The sequence below is a fragment of the Penaeus chinensis genome, chromosome 8, assembly GCF_019202785.1.
Source record: "Penaeus chinensis breed Huanghai No. 1 chromosome 8, ASM1920278v2, whole genome shotgun sequence".
NCBI lineage: Eukaryota > Metazoa > Arthropoda > Malacostraca > Decapoda > Penaeidae > Penaeus > Penaeus chinensis.
The window spans coordinates 13,856,864-13,874,363 of NC_061826.1; the positions used below are offsets into that span (position 1 = coordinate 13,856,864).

General features: G+C 46.7%; 1 protein-coding gene across 1 annotated transcript in view; it reads right to left on the reverse strand.

Moving 5' to 3' along the window:
• Positions 1-17,500, reverse strand: part of LOC125027781 (synaptotagmin-15-like) — a 195,495-nt gene that overhangs the window by 5,830 nt on the left and 172,165 nt on the right. The window contains exons 6-8 of the mRNA XM_047616918.1: positions 9,682-9,747; positions 8,907-8,993; positions 6,137-6,280 (exon numbers count right to left, since the gene is read on the reverse strand). Coding sequence (XP_047472874.1) covers positions 6,137-6,280; positions 8,907-8,993; positions 9,682-9,747 — 297 coding nt within the window. The remainder of the gene's footprint in view (positions 1-6,136; positions 6,281-8,906; positions 8,994-9,681; positions 9,748-17,500) is intronic.

A 17,500-nucleotide genomic window follows, 5' to 3' on the forward strand; every position in this document is an offset into this window, starting at 1 on the left:
GGGGGGGGGGGGAGGGCGATGATATATACATAATTAGCATATAATTCAAGGGCTGCCGAATTACGCGACACCTATTATATAATCCAACCGCTTTAATCTCGCGTGGCAAGAGGGTGTCATCCTAAAAAATGGAGGTGGGAAGGTTGCATGATTCAGCAGTTTTGGCAACATTTGTTTTTTCTAATTGTTATATAGGGCTTCGTAGTGTGGCGTTGTTTCGGGTTAGTTTAGCGTTAAGAGTCTGGGCTTAAGAGTTGACTTAGCCTAGTTTTAAGAGTTGACTTAACCTGGCCTTAAGAGCTGACTTAGCCTTTTCTTAGGAATTAACTTTGTTTGGGTCTTAAGAGTCTGGACTTAAGATTTTGTTAAGTTCGGTCTTAAGAGTTGACTTAAGTCTGGTCTTAGAAATGACTTTAGATTGATCTTATGTCTACTCAGTCTGGACTTAAGATTTAGCTTAGCCTGGTCTTAAAAGTTACCTTGGTCTAGTTTTCAGATTCAACTTACTCTCGGTCTTAAGAACTGCTTGGTCGTAAGAATTCGCTTAATCTGACCGTAATACCCAGCTTGGGCTTGTCTAAAGAATTGATTTATTCTGATCTTAAGAATTTGCTTTGTCCATTCTCAACCCTCAGTTCAGGTTAGCCGTTACACTTAGATAAGTCTAGTGTAAGTAACCTGATCAGTTGGGTTATGAATACGATTAGTAAATCTATAACACTCTACTTATTTTAGTTAAACTATTCAACTTGTTCTGAGGCTCTTTGTAAACTTAAAAACTTGAAACTTGAAGTCATAAGATCCAATTTGATTAGATAAATCTACTTAATCTAGAAGTTAGTAGACCCGTTACGAGTTAGCCTTGCAGGTAATAAGTCTATAATACGGTGGTTACATTCTCATATGTTTACGTAAAATGGAGATAAAAAAGTGATTGACGTATAGAAAGAATTAAAAAAAAAACAAAAATAAAAACTTGCTTCATTCAATCTAGGTTTTTCACAAACACAAGAAATCGCGGAGACAAACAAATTCGAGTCACAATTAATTTAATTCTCCTGTATGAGGACGAAAGAAGGGGAGACTGAACATAACTTTCACTGATGAGCAACAAAGAGACGGGCATGTTGAGGGGGAGAGAGTGGGGAGAGAGAAAAGAAGGAAAAGAGGGAAGGAAGGAGGGAGAGGGAAGAGAGAAGGAAGAGGAAGAGGAAGAGGAAGAGGGAGAGGGAGAGGGAGAGGGAGAGGGAGAGGGAGAGGGAGAGGGAGAGGGAGAGGGAGAGGGAGAGGGAAGAGGAGGAGGAAGAGGGAAGAGGAGGAGGAAGAGGTAAAGGAAGAGGAAGAGAAAGAGGAAGAGGAAGTGGGAGCGAAAGAGGAAGAGGGAGAGAAAGAGGAAGAGGGAGAAAAAGAGGAAGTGGGAGGAGAGGAGGGAGAGAGAGAGGGAAAAGAGGAGAGGGAGGGAGAGGGAGAAGGAAAGAGCGAGGGAAAAGAGGAAGGAGGAGGGGGATATGGATGAGAAGGATAGGGAGAGGGAAGAGAGGAATGAGAGGGAGAAGGGATAGAAGAGAGAGGGGGAGAGGGGGAGAGGGAAGAGAGGAGGGAGAGGGACAGGGATAGAGAAAATAGAGTGAAAAGAGAGTGAGAAAACAAGAAGAAGAAAAAGGAGCAGAGAGAGAGAGAGAGAGAGAGAGAGAGAGAGAGAGAGAGAGAGAGAGAGAGAGAGAGAGAGAGAGAGAGAGAGATAGAAATAGAGAGAGAGAGAGAGAGAGAGAGAGAGAGAGAGATAGAAATAGAGAGATAGAAGAGAGAGAGAGAGAGAGAGAGAGAGAGAGAGAGAGAGAGAGAGAGAGAGAGAGAGAGAGAGAGAGAGAGAGAGAGAGAGAGAGAGAGAGTTAGAGAGAGAGAGAGAAAGCGAACACGATAGAAAGAGAAATAGCGAGAGAGAACATGCGAATAAGTCAGTCAGAAATAGACAAAGAAAGAATACGCGATTAAAAGTCAGAAAGAGAAAGACAACGAGGAGAGAACACGCGAATGAGAGTGAGGAGGAGAGAGGAGCAATCAGTCTCTTTCTCTTTCTGATTTGTTTTACCAACATGCCACACAGCCTCCAGCTTTTTAAAAATAGCATGTAATCTGAAACCTATCGGTCCCTAATAGGTATATATGATTTTCTTTGATCTCGCATATCCTCGCTATATTTGCCAGTCATGTGTTCCTTTTCTCTAAACTAACCCTTTTTTCAGACTGGAAAGTACTTAGAATACGTAAGCTCCTTTCTGTGCGCTGTAGGATAGTCTCAAAATACATGTTTATTACATTTTTTTTTTTTTTTAGCGAGTGGAGGAAAGAGAGAGAGAGGGAGAGAGGAGAGAGAGTGAGAGAGAGAGAGTGAGTGAGAGTGAGAGAGAGAGCGAGAGAGAGAGAGATGAGGAGAGGAGTGAGAGAGAGAGAAACAGACAGACGGACACACACACACACACACACCAAAACAAAAAGATCAGAGATAGGACAGAGAGAGTGTGAGATGACGAGGAGGACAGAGAGAGAGAGAGGAGACGGAGAGTGCGGAGAGAGAGTGAGCTAGATGAGTGAGAGAGAGAGAGAGAGGAGGAGAGGAGGATGTGAGCGCGGAGAGAGTGGAGAGAGAGAGGAGCAGAGAGAAGAGAGAGCAGAGAGAGAGTGGAGATGAAGAGGAGAGGAAGAGAGAGAGACGAGAGAACACAAGAACAGACTTGACACCCACACACACAAACAACAACAACAACAACACACAAAACATCGATACACATCCACATACAGTTAGAGAGAAAGTGACGAGAGTGAAAGAGGAGTGGAAAGTGTGGAGTGTGTGGAGTGAGTGAGAGTGAGCTAGAGAGAGAGGAGTCGTGGTGGTATGTGTGTCGGTCCCGTGTTGTAGTGTGTGGTGTGTGTGTGAGTGAGGGTGTGTGTGTCGTGTGTGAGTGAGTGTGTGTGAGTGTGTGTGTGTGTGTGCTGTGCTGTGTGTTTGTGGTGTGTGTGGGTGTTGTGTGTTGGTGGGTGTGTGTGTGATTGCGGAGGACGTAATCTAACCTGGGGCCGATCCGTAGGTGACAATGCTGAGTTGCGTCGGCTGGGGGCGGACCGGTCGAGATGTACTAGGCGGATTAGACATTTTGCGGTCGACAGGGGCTTACGGAAGGATTATGATAATCTGACGTGATGGTGGGGGGAAGGGTTCTGGAGTTTTGTTTTTATGTAGCGTAGTTACATGGGTGAAGTTGATGTTGGAAGGAGTGATTTGTAGGTCTGGTGCCTAGGTGTTGTCCGAGGGGGTGGTGGGGGAGGGTGTTAAGGAGGAGGAGCGAAGGGTCCGGGGGGGTGGGTGTGATGGGCTGGTGGGGAGTGGGGTGAATGATGGTGGTGTGGGGTGGTGGATGCGATAGTTTGTGGTATCGTTGGTTTTAGGTGTAGAAATGGGGGGGGATGGAGGATCGGGGGTTGCAGAGTGGTGGAATGGTAAGTGACTAATCAGTGACTGATGTTGGCTATGACACAGAGAAGTTGCCTCGATGGCGGAGGACTGCATAAGATGATGCATGGTGGATGCCTCGAACGACTGATGCATGACTGATGATACACTGTGATGTATGATGTGATGATGATGATGCTGATACTGATGACAGTATGACTGTGATGATAATATGAAGATGATGATGATGGTGAAGGATGCTGTACACGGATAATGTGATGACTCGCATGTGATGCTAATATGATGCAATGATGTGCATGCAGCTGATGCACTGTACTGACATGCAGCAAGATCATGTGGATGATGCTGTGCTGGCCTATTCAATCTGCGAAGAAGTAGAGTGGTGCGCGCTCTGCATCCTGACTACCTGCTGCTGCAGCGGGTTGTCTTCAGATTCTGCAGCTCAGAAGTCTCTGCTTTCTGCAGCAGACTGCATGTTCATACTGCACCAGGCAGCAGCAGATGTGAGGTAGAATAGTTCTCCTCATCATAAAAGGAAAAGAAAAGTGCGCTGTTCAATTCAAGAACTAGAATCACACTCAAACACACACACACATCTCACACATATAAGATAATTACCTTATACATATTATCAACACATCTTACTCCGGGGGCATACTAGTTTTGCTTGAATTTCTTTTCTATGTAGTGCGTGTACACGGGTATCTATATTTCCGGTTTTAAGGGTGGAGGATGTAGAGGTTTTTGGTGGTGTGGGGGTGGTGGTGAGGGTCATTATTAACTACGTCTTGGTATCCGTGTACGAGGTGTAACGAACGAGTAGTAACGCTCCGTTTTTATTGGTTGAGCGGGAGAGGGTGCGTTATTTATAGGCATTGACAATACATATAGATGTGAGTTTTTGTGTGAGTGATTTAGTTTGTTTTAGATTTAGTTATTTAGATTGATTAATTAGGGGATATGCAGAGAGTTCATGCTGGCAAGGACTAACTCTCGTAGTTAATACTGTCGGTATTTTGTTTAACTTACCGTTGCGCTATGCAATGTAGTATAACACTACACACTTACATTCTCAGACATACACACAACACTAAAATAAATATAACACACATCTCCTTCTCATCATGACTTCTCAGTATATCTGTCAATCTACATGAGTTACTGACCTCACTGCTCTGGACAAACACACAAAACTCACTCACTATACTCGTCATACAAAACACAAAAATCACAAAACATTGCAGTCACATCACTACCCACACTCCCGTCGAGTATACTCTCGCACACTATGGCGTACATGATCTGGTTTTATTTTTAAATTTTATATATTTATATATTAGATATTAGATATAGATTTTTAGTTTTACTATTATATTACGAAGCCCGTAAAAGTCTGAGAAGGTAAAATATCCACAAGCTCCTAATAGCTCTCTCCGCCTGGGGATCACACCCAATCATGTCTAAAATTATTCTAGAATCTTCTCTTTCACTTGGACCTGTCTAAGGGTGCTGGTTTTTCTCTTAGTGATTTTTCTTGTTCTTAGAAGTAGTAGTAGTAGATGTAGATTTTGTAGTTATAGGTGGTGTGGTATATAGTAGTCTAGTTGTTTTTGTTGTTGTTGTTGTGTTGTTCGTTGGTGGGGTTGTTGCGGGATGTAGTGTTGTATTAGTGCCATTGTATTTGTCAGGTGGTGATGTAGGTGGAGGAGTTTTGATGGGGATTATAATAATATAATAATTATAATAAGAATAAAAAGGATTGTAATGATTACGAAGTACTACTATTTTATCAAGTATGGTTACGAAGTGTATAATTCCGTATACTATCTATCGTAAGTTGTAATTTAACTCCAAAACCCAAAAACAAAATAATGTAATAAAGGCTCTAACTAATTATAAACAGGTTGATGATGCTGATTCACATTCAAGTGCAATAACCTAATAAAATTTAAGGCATGTATGTTGAGGAGAATGAGGTCTCTACACATATATTGTGTTTTTATTTCGTATGAACCCTGGCACGATTCGGCAATGTGAACGGTAGTACAGGCAGTGTGCAATGGTGCATATAGGGGGTTTAGGATCAACTGAAATAGATTTGGCTTGCCGCTTGTCTCGCCCCCATGTTTCCTGTCTGGGCTGACGGTGGAGGTGGTGTCACTGGCTGTCTGTCTGTCTGGCGGTAAGTATGTACAGCGTCAGTCAGTCACGGGCTGGTCATGTCTGTGCAGTCTGTACTGTCAGTCATGTCGGTCGGTGACAGTCAGTCCCAGTGCTGGACCTGCAAAGGGCAGGCGGGCAGTAAGTAGGGCACAGGCTCGGCTGTCAGGTAAGTCAACCCTTGCGTGTCTCAATGTCGGTAGTGCATGCCGCAATCTTCTGTGTTGTCCACCTTTCGGCACAGCCCGTAGGCCTCGTCTCGTCCTCCACCCGGACCCCACCACAGAGGAACCCCACCGAGTAGCCGTACCGTACGCACTCATTCCCAGTCCACGTGTCGACCACAGGCAACCCCCTCCAAACCTCACAAGACAAGGCCCTGACATACTCCACGACACCCCATTACCCCCTCCCACCATTCCCATCCCATACCCCATTTAACTCGCCTCCATTCCATTCCCATCCCACCCGTCCTCCCCACACCCATCCCCCCATCCCCCTTACCTTTAACTGCCTGGCCGCCCCGACGGTGACCGTGAGCCGCTCCAAGTTGTCGTTGTAGCAGAGGGTAAGTTCGAGTTGTCCAAGTTGGCGAGGACTTAGGCTAACTTCCCTCTCAAGGTCGCGTCGGATCATTCGTTTTCCTTCCTAGGGAACTAGGTCCTGTTGGTGGAGAAGTGGTGGTGATGCGGTGGAGAGAAGTGGTTGTGGGGTGGTCGGAAGTGGTAGAGTGTTGGTTGAGACGGTGGAGACGGTGTGTTGAGGTGGTGGAGAGGTGGCGAGGGTGGTGGAGAGATGGTGAGGGTATCTGTCGCGACCTTTGAGTTCAAGGTAAACTAAAGCTGTTGCTTAGGATACAAATTCAATTAAGACAGAGGTTGTTGGAGAAAGAGAGAGAGGAAGAGAATGAAGGAAGAAGAAGATGATGGAGAAGCAAGATCGAGGATTGATGCATGGAAGAAGCAGATAGAGGAGAAGGAAAAAAAAAAATAGGGGAAAAGGAGTGGGGAGCAAGAAAGAAGAAGAAGAAGAAGAGAAGAACAGAAGAAATGAAGAAGAAGGACGATGGTGAAGGAACGCGAGATAGGATAGAGTCGAGAGAAGTGAGAGATGAGAGGACGAAGAGAGATGATGAGGAGAGAGAGAGACGATGAGAGAGAGACGAGGAGAAGAGGAGAATATAGAGAGAAAGAGAGAGAAAGAGATTCATAGTTTTAAAAATTAAAATAATATTAATAAAATTTTTACTAATTAAAATGAAAAAAATATTTTATCAAGTATAAAAAAATTGTTAACAAAATATTGAAGATATATACATGGACATATTAAAAATGGTATACGAACATCATACGGAATTGGATATTGTTTATTGTGACAGTAAAGCTAAGGTTAACAGAATGAAATCGTTGACGAGATATAATAAAGAAATAGGGAAAAAGGATCTATAAGTTTGAAACTAATCTCGACGATGCGAAATAAAATTAAAATGTAAGATAGATATGATGAGATTTTAAAAAGAAATAGAGATAAGAATATTTAATTCAAAAAGATGATTAGGTCGATTAGAAGTAAGATACATATAGTATAAAGTAGTAGGCACAAAGATTTTTTGGTTGAATATTAATTGGTACTAAGGAACACTGCATAATTAGTCCCACCATAAGGTAAGAATATATTGTGTAAGATTGGATGTTGTTGTAGATTTAGTTTTGTTAGGGTGATAAGTAAGTATGATTTTTTTGCATGTCGTGGTGTAGGTTGATGTCTTATGTAGTTGTTGGTGCATCAGTATTTTGTCAAGCAATGGGGACATGTTAGTGCCTTGGTTATTGTGTTCTAGCTTGCACTGAAGTGGTAGTAGTTGTAGGTTTAGGTGTGAGTCAGTTTCATGAATTAGGGAGTTGGTGGTGGTGGTGGTGACTGGTCTGATTGTTTCTTGTTGTTGGATGGTGTAGTGGATAGATGTGGTGGGTTTTGGTGTGTTGGTTGTTGGTGTTCATTAGTAGCTTGGTGTAGTATCAGTGTGAGGAGCGACGTCAGTATGTAGTAGTAGGTAGTAGTAGTAATAGTAGTAAGGCTACGTAGATGTATGCGAGACTAGTCAGCACGTTAGCTAGTTAGGCGACACAGTCAACGTTGCCGTGGTCTACTATCCGATCGGTTAAGCTCCATACGCTTGTAGTCAGTAATAGATAACAACAGTAAGCGCATAACGTCATTAGTAGCTTATGGTAGCTCCGCTAGTGGTACGTAGTCGTAGATAAGCCTTACTCCGGGATAGCTAGTAAGGGTAGCTGGTAAGCCTGGTGCAGATACAACAAACCGGGGAGTAGTAAGTGAGCTCAAGGAGTAGGATGGGTCGGTCCAAGTCAGTAGCTACAGCTAGGCTAGCTGCCAGTTAATTCGAGTCAAGTAGGTAACGTATGCTGTCGTTCGGTTAGTTTAAGCTAGATAGCATCGGGAGAGATAAGCTCCGGGTAGTGGGATAGTGTGTTAGTAGTCGTAAGTCAGTCCGTAGTAGTAGTCGGTAGTCGTAACGAGCCAACTAGCTGAGTACGTCGGTAAGTGGCTAGTGGTAGTGTCAGTAGTAGTGGCTGGTCGGTTAGCTACGTAGTCCAGTAGCTAGTGGTAGCTAGGTAAGTAGGCGTAGGACAGTAGCTCAAGCCTAGGTCCGTACGTAAGCTGAAGCTGCGCTAAGTCGTACGTCACGCCTGGTTGAAAGTCCGTATGCTAACGTCGGTAGTGAAAGTGACCGTCGGTAGTCACTTAGTGGCGCCGTCAGTAGTAGTAGCTGGCCTGTAGTAGTACGCCTGGTCGGTAGTGGTCGTGTTATCTTTACGTCAGTCAGTCGTTTCCCATGACCGTTAGTCTGCACTACTACATATGTTCCAACAGATGACCTCCATTTATACGAATACTATTACCTACTATTAATTAAACTATTACTACTACTTATACTATTACTTATTACTATACTTTTACTACTACTACTACTATTAATACTCTACTACTATTACTTTTACTATAACTACTACTACTACTACTACTATTACTCACTACTAATTTAATATTACTATTACTACTACTATTACTACATACTACTTACTATTAATAATACTACCTTTTTTTTTTTTTTTTTTTTTTTTTTTTTTTACTATTATATTAACTATAACTACTACTACTACTACTACTATTAATACTATACTACTACCACTTAATTAACCGTAAAGACAGAAAGACCCACTTAAGGATGCTGTGGACGGGCCGAAATCACCCTGCCAGCTTTTGTTGGTGTGTTGCGTATTGTCTTCGGTCGACAAGTCTCTTGAAGGTGGTTTGAGCGCTCTGTTCCTCCAGCTTCCTGGGCAGATGATTATATGGGCGGGCGTGGGCAGTTAGAAGGGCTTATAATGGGGCGTGGGGAGTTAGGTGGGTTAAAACAGGGGAGTGTGGGAGTGGAGGGTGCTGTGTGGGCCGGTGGTTGGGAGGGAGAGTGGGTGTTGGTGTGTGTACGTGTGTGTGTGTGTGTGTGTGAGTGTGTGGGTGTGTGTGTGTGCGGGTGTGGCGTGTGTGTGTGTGTGGGTGTGTGTGTATGTTTGGGTTGTGGGTCGTGGGTGGTGTGTGTGTGTGGGTGAGTGTGTGATGGGTGATGGCGGTGTGAGATTACCTAGTATGGACGTCACTATTCCTCATAGTTACGTATGCTTCGTGCGACGTTCGTTTTATATCTCGACCGCGCACCGCGCCTCAGTCCACTATGCCCTCTCCCTCTCACTCTCCCCTATTCCCTCTCCCTTTCTCCCTCCTGTCCCCCTCTCCGCTCCCTCTCCCTCTCCCTACTCCCTATCTCTTTACACTACCCTTCCCATACCTGCATTCTGTTCGCTTTTCTACTTTTTATTTCCTTTCCTCACTCCCTCCCTCCCTCCCTCCTTCCTTCTCTCTCCTCCTAACCAAAAAATACCAACGGAAGATTTTCTCCCCGGGGCTGGCTATTACACAAGACGTCGAGGCATCCGCATAACACAATGAATACTTTCCTACAATACCCATCGATATAGTATATAGCCATCGTCTAGTATGATCACTAAGGTGACCGTGTGAGGGTCAGCTGACTTGAGGGATGAATATGAGGGGGAGATGAGACCGTTATGAGGAGGAGGATCCACGGATGATGCTTAATAATATGGGTCGATGATATTATGGTAATTGCGGGTTATATCTATCGTTCGTGGGATGTGTATTTTCCCTTGTGAGAGTTTTATTTGTGTACGGTTTTTTTACTCTCTCAATCTCTCAATCTCTCAATCACTCACTCACTCACTCACTCGCTCTCTCTCTCTCTCCCTTTCTCCCTCCTTCTTTCTCCCCCCTCCCTTTCCTCTCTTTAGAATGAAAGATAAGTAGAGAACGCATGCAGAACACCGTGGTAGAGAACTCAAGTAGAAAACCAAGTCAGAGAACTTTGAGAAACCCACTAAAGATAAAAGATAGAAAGAAAAAAAAAAATCCCATTGTAGGAACCTCAAGTAGAAAACCCAGACAGATGATCAATAGACAGAATTGATAGATAGATAATAGACAGAAAAGATAGATAGATGAAGAGACAGAATAGATAGATAGATAAATAGACAGATAGATGACAGAAAACCAAGAAAGAAAACCCAGATATAAAATCCAGACAGATAGATAGACAGAATAGAGAGACAGAAAATCCAGAAACTGATAAACCCCGGATACTATTAGAACAGCAACAGCAGGACACAGACGTAGAGATAGATAGATGATTAGACGCATATCCCCCCCCTCCCAGATAGAAACCCCGAAAAGAGAACATCACAAATCTACCTGAGCATCTCTTCCTCTGATCTTCTTACCGAAGGATAGACAGATAAAAGAGAAAAAAAAGGGATATAAGCAGGAAAAAGCAATCTCGACACCTATAATTTCAACAACGCGAAGACGAATGACTTGTCGAATGGACGGCTCCCCGCCTCCTGCCCCCCCATCGCCCCCACGCCGAAGATGGTCGTGATTAAGTCTTCTTGTTCACGTTTCCTTTCGCCCCTTTCCGGTGGTGGAAGGGGGGGGTGGAGGAAGATTGTATATATGTATATATATATGGATAAATATATATATATATATTTACTTTATACATATATTTACACACATACACACTCGCACACACACTCACTCGCACACACATCACACACACCACACACACACCCTACACAAACACCCACACACACCACACACCAAACACACACTCACACACGCACACACACAAACACATCACACAAAACACACAACACACACACACACACTACAACTCACACACAATAACACGCACACACAAGCACTCAAACGCTACATCATCTAACACATTCCACACCACACACACTCACAGTGAGGTACGCACCATAATCACAATTCTACAAACCACACACTCACAACCACACAACATACAAACACACGCCACACAAACACACATACACACACACGCTCACACACACACCATACACAACAATTTTCCCAAACAATAGGGGCGAATCAGCTTCCGTTTCTCGCAAGAGTTCTGTTTCTGAAATGATAATTTTCGTCCAGTGAAACTTTAATAACAATGGGAAGAGAGAGAGAGAGAGAGAGAGAGAACGTGAGAGACGAGGAGAGATGAGAGACGAGAGAGGAGAGGAGAGTGAGAGCGAGGGAGAGAGAGATAGGAGAGAGAGAGAGAGAGAGGGGGGAAAGATGAGAGAGAGAAGGGAGGACGCAGAGAGAGAGAGAGGAGAAGAAAGAGAGAGAGAGAGAGAGAGGAGAGAGAGAGAGAGGGAGAGAGAGGCGGGTGAGAGAACATAGCGGTGAGAGAGAGAGATGAGTGAGAGAGAGAGAGAGAGAGGAGGAGAGGAGGAGGTGAGGAGGAGAGCGACGGGAGGACGAGAGGAGAGTAGAGGAGAGATGAGAGAGATGAGAGAGAGGGAAGAGAGGGAGAGAGTGAGCGGGAGAGAGAGAGAGAGGGAGTGAGAGATGGGTGAGGAGAGGAGAAGAAGGAGCAGACGGAGAGAGAGAGGAGGAGATGAGAGTAGGAGATAGAAGAGAGGAGAGTGTGGGGAGGGTGAGTGGGGAGAGAGAGAGAGGGAAGAAAGTGAGAGAGACAGAGAGAGAGAGAGAGAGAGAGAGAGAGAGAAGAGAGAGAGAGGAGAGGAGAGAGAGAGGAGGAGAGGAGGTGAGTAGAGACGAGAGAGAGAGAGGGGATGTGAGGGAGAGGATGACGAGCATGGGGTACGGGAGAGAGAGAGTGAGGAGAGTGGAGGAGCGTGGTGAGGAGAGAGGAGAGAGGAGCATGGAGAAGGAGAGAGAGTGAGAGAGAGAGAGTGAGGAGAGAAGAGAGAGAGAGAGAGAGAGAGAGAGGAGCCGAGCAGGGAAGATGAGAGAGAGAGAGAGTGATGATGGAGTGGGAGGAGTGTGACGAGAGAGGAGTGGTGAGAGGGGAGAGAGACGAGAGAGAGAGAGAGAGAAGGGGGGGTCGGGGAGGTGGACAAATGGTTAGGACCTAAATGTTATAAACGAAGTGAAATTGAAGGAAGTATGTTAAAAGGCCGAACCGAATTGAGGAAGAAGTTGAAGGAGAAGGATAAACTATAGAGGATTAAGAGGTGAGAGAGGAGAGATAAGCGGATTAGAGCAGATTGGACAAAGGGTGGAGGATGAAAAGGATAAAGAGAGATAAAGGCGAAAAGAGAAGAAGCGTATAGAAAGGATACATATAAGGGAGGAGAGAGAAGACAGAAGAGAAAGGGAGATGTGAGAAGAGAAAGAGAGGAGAAAAGCGAAGATGAGAAGAGAGAAGAGGTCAAAGAGAGATGAGTGGAAGAGAGAAAAGTGAAGAGAGAAGATGAGTAGGAAGAGAGATGACGAGAAAAGAAGAGAGAAGAGAGAGACGGGAGGAGAGCGAGTAAGGGAGATGAGAGTAGAGGGGGCGGAGAGAAGAGAGGTGAAGAGGAGGATGAGTGAAGAGAAAAGAGAAAAGAGAAATGAGGAATGGAAAAAGAGAAAAGAGGAAAAGAGGAAAAAGAAAAAAGAGGAAAAGTAAAAAGAGAAAAGAGAGAAGAGAGAAGAGAGGAAGAGAGAGTAGAGGAGAACATGAGAAGAGAGAAGTCGTAGGAGAGAGAAGAGAGAAGAGAGAGAGGGAGTAGAGAGAATGAGAGAAAAGAGGGAGAACAAAGAGAAAAAGAGGGGAAGGAAAAGAAAAAAAAGAGAAAAGAGAAAAGAGGAAGGGGAGAGAAACATGAGCGAAAAAGAGAAGAGGAGAGAGAAGAGAGAAGGATGGAGAAGAGAGAAGAAGAGAAGGGTGAAGAGGAGAGAGAGAGGAGAGAGGAGAGAAAAGAGAACAAAGAGGGAGGGAAAAGAAAAGTGGGAAAAGAGGAAAAAAGAGAGAAGGAGGAGAGAGAAAGGGAGATAGAAGAGAGAAGAGAGAAGAGAGAAGAGAGGAAAGAGAAGAGAGAAGAGAGAAGAAAGAAGAGAGATATAAAAGAAAAGAGAAAAGAGAGGAGAGAGCAGAGAGAAGAGAGAAGAGAGGAGAGAAAAAAAAGAAGAGAGAAGAGAGAGGAAAGAAAAGAGAGAAGAGAGAAGAGAGAAGAGAGAAGAAAAAAGAGAGAGATAAAAGAAAAGAGAGAAAGAGAGAGAGAAAGAGAGGAAGAAGAATAAAAAGAAGAATAGAAAGAGTAAAGACAAAAGTGAGAAAAAAGTATCGAAAATAGAAAGAGGAAAGAAGAGAGAAAGGAGAATGAGAGAGGAAGGGAGACAGATGAAAAGAAGGTATATGAAGAAAGAGAGGAAAGGAAGATAATCAAAGGAGAGAAAGGAAAGAAGAGAGAAGAAAGGAAAAGGATAAAAAGAGAGAGATAAAATGAAAGAAAAGACAGAAAAGACAAAAAGGAGAAAATTAAAGAAATAATATTCACGTATTTACTGAGTGAACTGTATTTACAAATGAGATTTGGTGGCGATTGACGTCATCCCCGAGAGAGAGAGAGAAAAAAAAAGGAAAGAGAAAGAGAAAGAAAGAGGAAGATACAGAGAAAGATAAACAGAAAGATAAACTAAAGAGATAGACAGATAGATAGATAGATAGATAGATAGATAGATAGATAGATACATAGATAGATAGATAGATAGATAGATAGATAAAGAGATAGATAGATAGATAGATAGAGAAAGAGATAGATAAGATAGATAGATAGATAAATAGATAGAGAAAGAGGTAGATAGATAGATAGATAGATAGATAGAGAAAAAGAAGATAGACTGACAGATAATAGTTCATATATATATATCGAATATATAGAGAGAGAGAGAGCTGAGGAGAAGAGAGAGAAGGAGACGAGAGATAGAGAGAGAGGTGGAGAGAGGAGTAGGGAGGAAAGAGGAAGGACCAACAGTGACACACAGGGACAGACCAGGAAATTTGAGGGAGAAGGGATAAAAAAAGAGAGGAGGGAGAGGGAGAGGGGAGGAGGGAGATGGACCTGAGAATGGAGATAGTGAAGGAGAGCCCCATAAGCGATGCAGGAAGAGAGGCGGAGGGAAGGGGACGGGAGGAGAGTCGAGGAACGAGAGAGAGGGCCGACGAGAGCCAGACGGAGGGAGGAGGAGTAGGCAAAAGGGGAGAGAGAAGATAGGAGGAGACGGAGAGAGGAGGACGTGGACGGGACGCGGGAGAGAGAGGACGAGTTGAGAGGGGGGAACGGTGAGGCGAGTAGAGAGAGCGCAGGCAGAGAGAGAGAGATCGATGAGCGACGTGGTTGGGAGAGCCAAGGGAGAGGAGGAGAGGAGGCGGAGAGAGCGCGAGAGAGGGAACGTGAGAGAGGGTGTGGGGAGGAGAGTCGAGTGGCGGAGAGAGGGAGAGGGAGGTGGAGCGAGGGGAAGGAAGCGAGAGAGTAGAGGAGTGGACTGACAGATGCGAGAGAGGAGAGAGGAGAGACGGAGAGCAGCGTGAGAGGGGGCCGAGAGCCAATTACAACAAAATACAAATGTGGATTGGAGAGAGAGAGAGAGGGGAGAGGAGACGACGACGAGGAGGGGTGGGCGAGAGAAGAGGCAGACGGGGGAGGGAGAGAGAGCCAAACACACAAAAAGAGGGGGAAAGAGCAGAGCCCGAGGTACGTAGGAGAAGTGGGAGAGAGAGATGAGAGAGGGGAGCGGGAGAGAGACGAGGAGGTGAGAGTGAGACGACGGGGAGAGAGAGCGAGGGTGACGAGGAGGGGAGCGGTGAGAGAGATGGGAGAGAGGAGGGGATGAGAGATCGAGATGAGTGGGAGGAGGAGGAGGAAGGAGAGAGAGAGAGACGTCCCCCCCGAGAGGAGAGATTGAGAGAGGGGAGAGGGGGGAGAGGAGACGGAGCGGCGGGGAGAGAGGAGGGGGGAGACGTCGAGAAGAGGGGAGAGAGAAGGGAAGTGAGGAGAGGAGGAGAGGAGAAGCCCCAGCAAGAGACGAGGGAGAGAGGAGGTGGAGAGGAGGAGATGGGAGGGGTGGATGGAGAGAGAGCCAAGGAGAGGCGGGAGGAGGAGAAGAGATCTGAGGAGAGCCAAAACAATAAAAACAAATATGAGAAGAAGAGAAAAATATAAATTGGACAGACAGTACAAACTCACCACAGACTGTGAGGTGTGAGCCACCAACCAGAACCATCAGAGGAAAAGAGAGACACAGGGACGGGCGAAGGGGGTGTTGGTAGAGTGTGATAGGGGGAACAACGAGGAGAGGAGAGAGAGGGAGGTGGGAGGGGGAGGAGTGTGGGGTAGGTAGGGGAGACGTGGGGGAGATGAGAGGGATAAATAAAAGGAGAGTGGTAAGTAGAGAAATGGATGGGGGAAATAACCCTCTGAATTGTAATATCTGTTATGTCTAACACTTAACCATCACCTTCGCCCATAATCCCCTAGGAGTTACGGTCAGGAGGTCAGTGGAAGGGATGGGATAGGGGTAAGGGGGGGGGGGGGGTGGGGGGGGGGGACGGGGGGGGGGGGGGGGGGGGGCGAGGGGGGCGGCGGGGGGGGGGGGGAGGGAGAAGGAAGGCGAGGACGAGGAGGGCAGAGAGGAGGACACGAGCAGGGAGAGAGATAGAGCAGGTGGGAGGGGGGGGGGGGGGGGGGGAGGGAAGGAGAGATCGGAGAGAGGAGGGGGGGAGAGCATGAGCCGAGGTTTTGCTCTATTTTTCAGAGAGGGATTGAATGGGAGAAGATGAGTGGAGAGAGAGGAGAAGAAAAGAGGAGGGAGAGGGAGAAAAGAGGGGGAGTTTAAAAGAGGGAACCGGAGACAGGGAGAGGGAGATAGGGGAAGACAAGACGAGGGAGCGGGAGAGAGGGAGATAAAGCAAGTATAAAAGGGGAATCAGAGACAGGGAGAAGGAGAAAGGGGAAGAAAAGATAAGGACGAGTAAGAGAGGAAAGAGTGGAACTTAAAAAGAGGGAAAAGAGGAGGAAGGTAAAAGAAGTAAAAAAGATGGAATAGGAAACAAGTAGACGGGAAAAAAGGAGAGAGGGGAAGTATAAAGAGGGAACCAGTGATAGATAGATAGGATAGATAGAAGGGGGTAAATAGATAGATAGATTGCGAGATAGATAGTGAGGAGAGAGAGTGAGATGTAGAAGAGAGTGAGCGTGAGAGAGAGAGAGAGGAGAGAGAGAGAGGGAGTGAGAGAGGTGAGAGAGGAGTGTGGAGAGAGAGGCGAGTGACTGGGGATAGAGAGAGAGGAGAGAGGAGTGGGGAGAGAGAGGAGGAGAGAGAGAGAGGAGAGGAGTGGATGGAGGAGAGAGAGAGGAGGAGGATGAGGAGAGAGAGAGGAGTGGAGAGGAGGAGGAGAGAGAGAGAGGAGGAGAGAGGAGCGAGGGAGAGAGAGACAGAGAGAGGGAGAGGAGAGAGAGGAGGGGAGAGGAGAGGAGAGAGAGAGGAGGAGAGGAGGCGAGAAGAGAGGAGAGGAGAGGATGAGGAGAGAGGGATGAGAGAGGAGAGGAGAGAGAGAGAGAGGAGGAGAGAGGGATGGAGAGAGAGAGGAGAGAAGAGAGAGGGAGAAGAGAGAGGAGAGGGGGGGAGGGGGGGGAGGGGGGGGGAGGAGGAGGAGGGAGAAAGAGAGGGGGGGAGGGAGGGGAGAGGGGAGGGAGAGGGGAGGGAGAGTGGAGAGGGGAGGGGGGGGGGGGAGAGGGGGGGAGGGGAGGAGAGAAAGGAGAGGGGGGAGGAGGGGGGGAAGGGGAAGGAGGAAGGAGGAAGGAGAGGAGGAAGAGAGAGGGGGAGGGGAGGGGGGGGAGGAGGAGGGAGGGGGGGAGAGGAGGAGGAGGGGAGGAGAGGGAGGAGGAGGGAGAGGGAGAGAGAGAGGAGGGGGGGAGGGGAGTGGAGGGGAGGGAGGGGAGAGGAGGGGAGAAGAGGGGGGAGAGTAGGGGAGGAGAGAGAGGGAGAGGAGAGAGGAGAGGAGGAGAGAGGGAGAGAGAGAGAGAGAGGGGAGGGAAGGGAGAGGAGAAGGGAGAGAGGGGGGGAGAGGGGGAGGAGAGAGGAGAGGAGAGGAGAGAGAGAGGGAAGAGGAGGGGAAGGGGGAGAGGAGGGGGGAGAGGAGAGGAGAGAGAGAGAGGGAGGAGGAGAGGGGAGGAGAGGAGAGAGGAGAGAGGAGAGAGAGGGGGGGAGGGGAGGGAGAGGAGAGGAAGGAGGGAGGAGGAGAGGAGGTGGGAGGGGAGAGAGAGAGAGTGGGGAGGGGGGGGGAGGGAGAGAGAGGAGGGAGGAGGAGAGGAGAGGAGAGGGAGAGGAGGGGGGGGAGAGGAGAGAGGGGGAGGAGAGGGGGAGGGAGGGAGGGAGGTGAGGAGGGGGGGGGGGTGGAGAGGG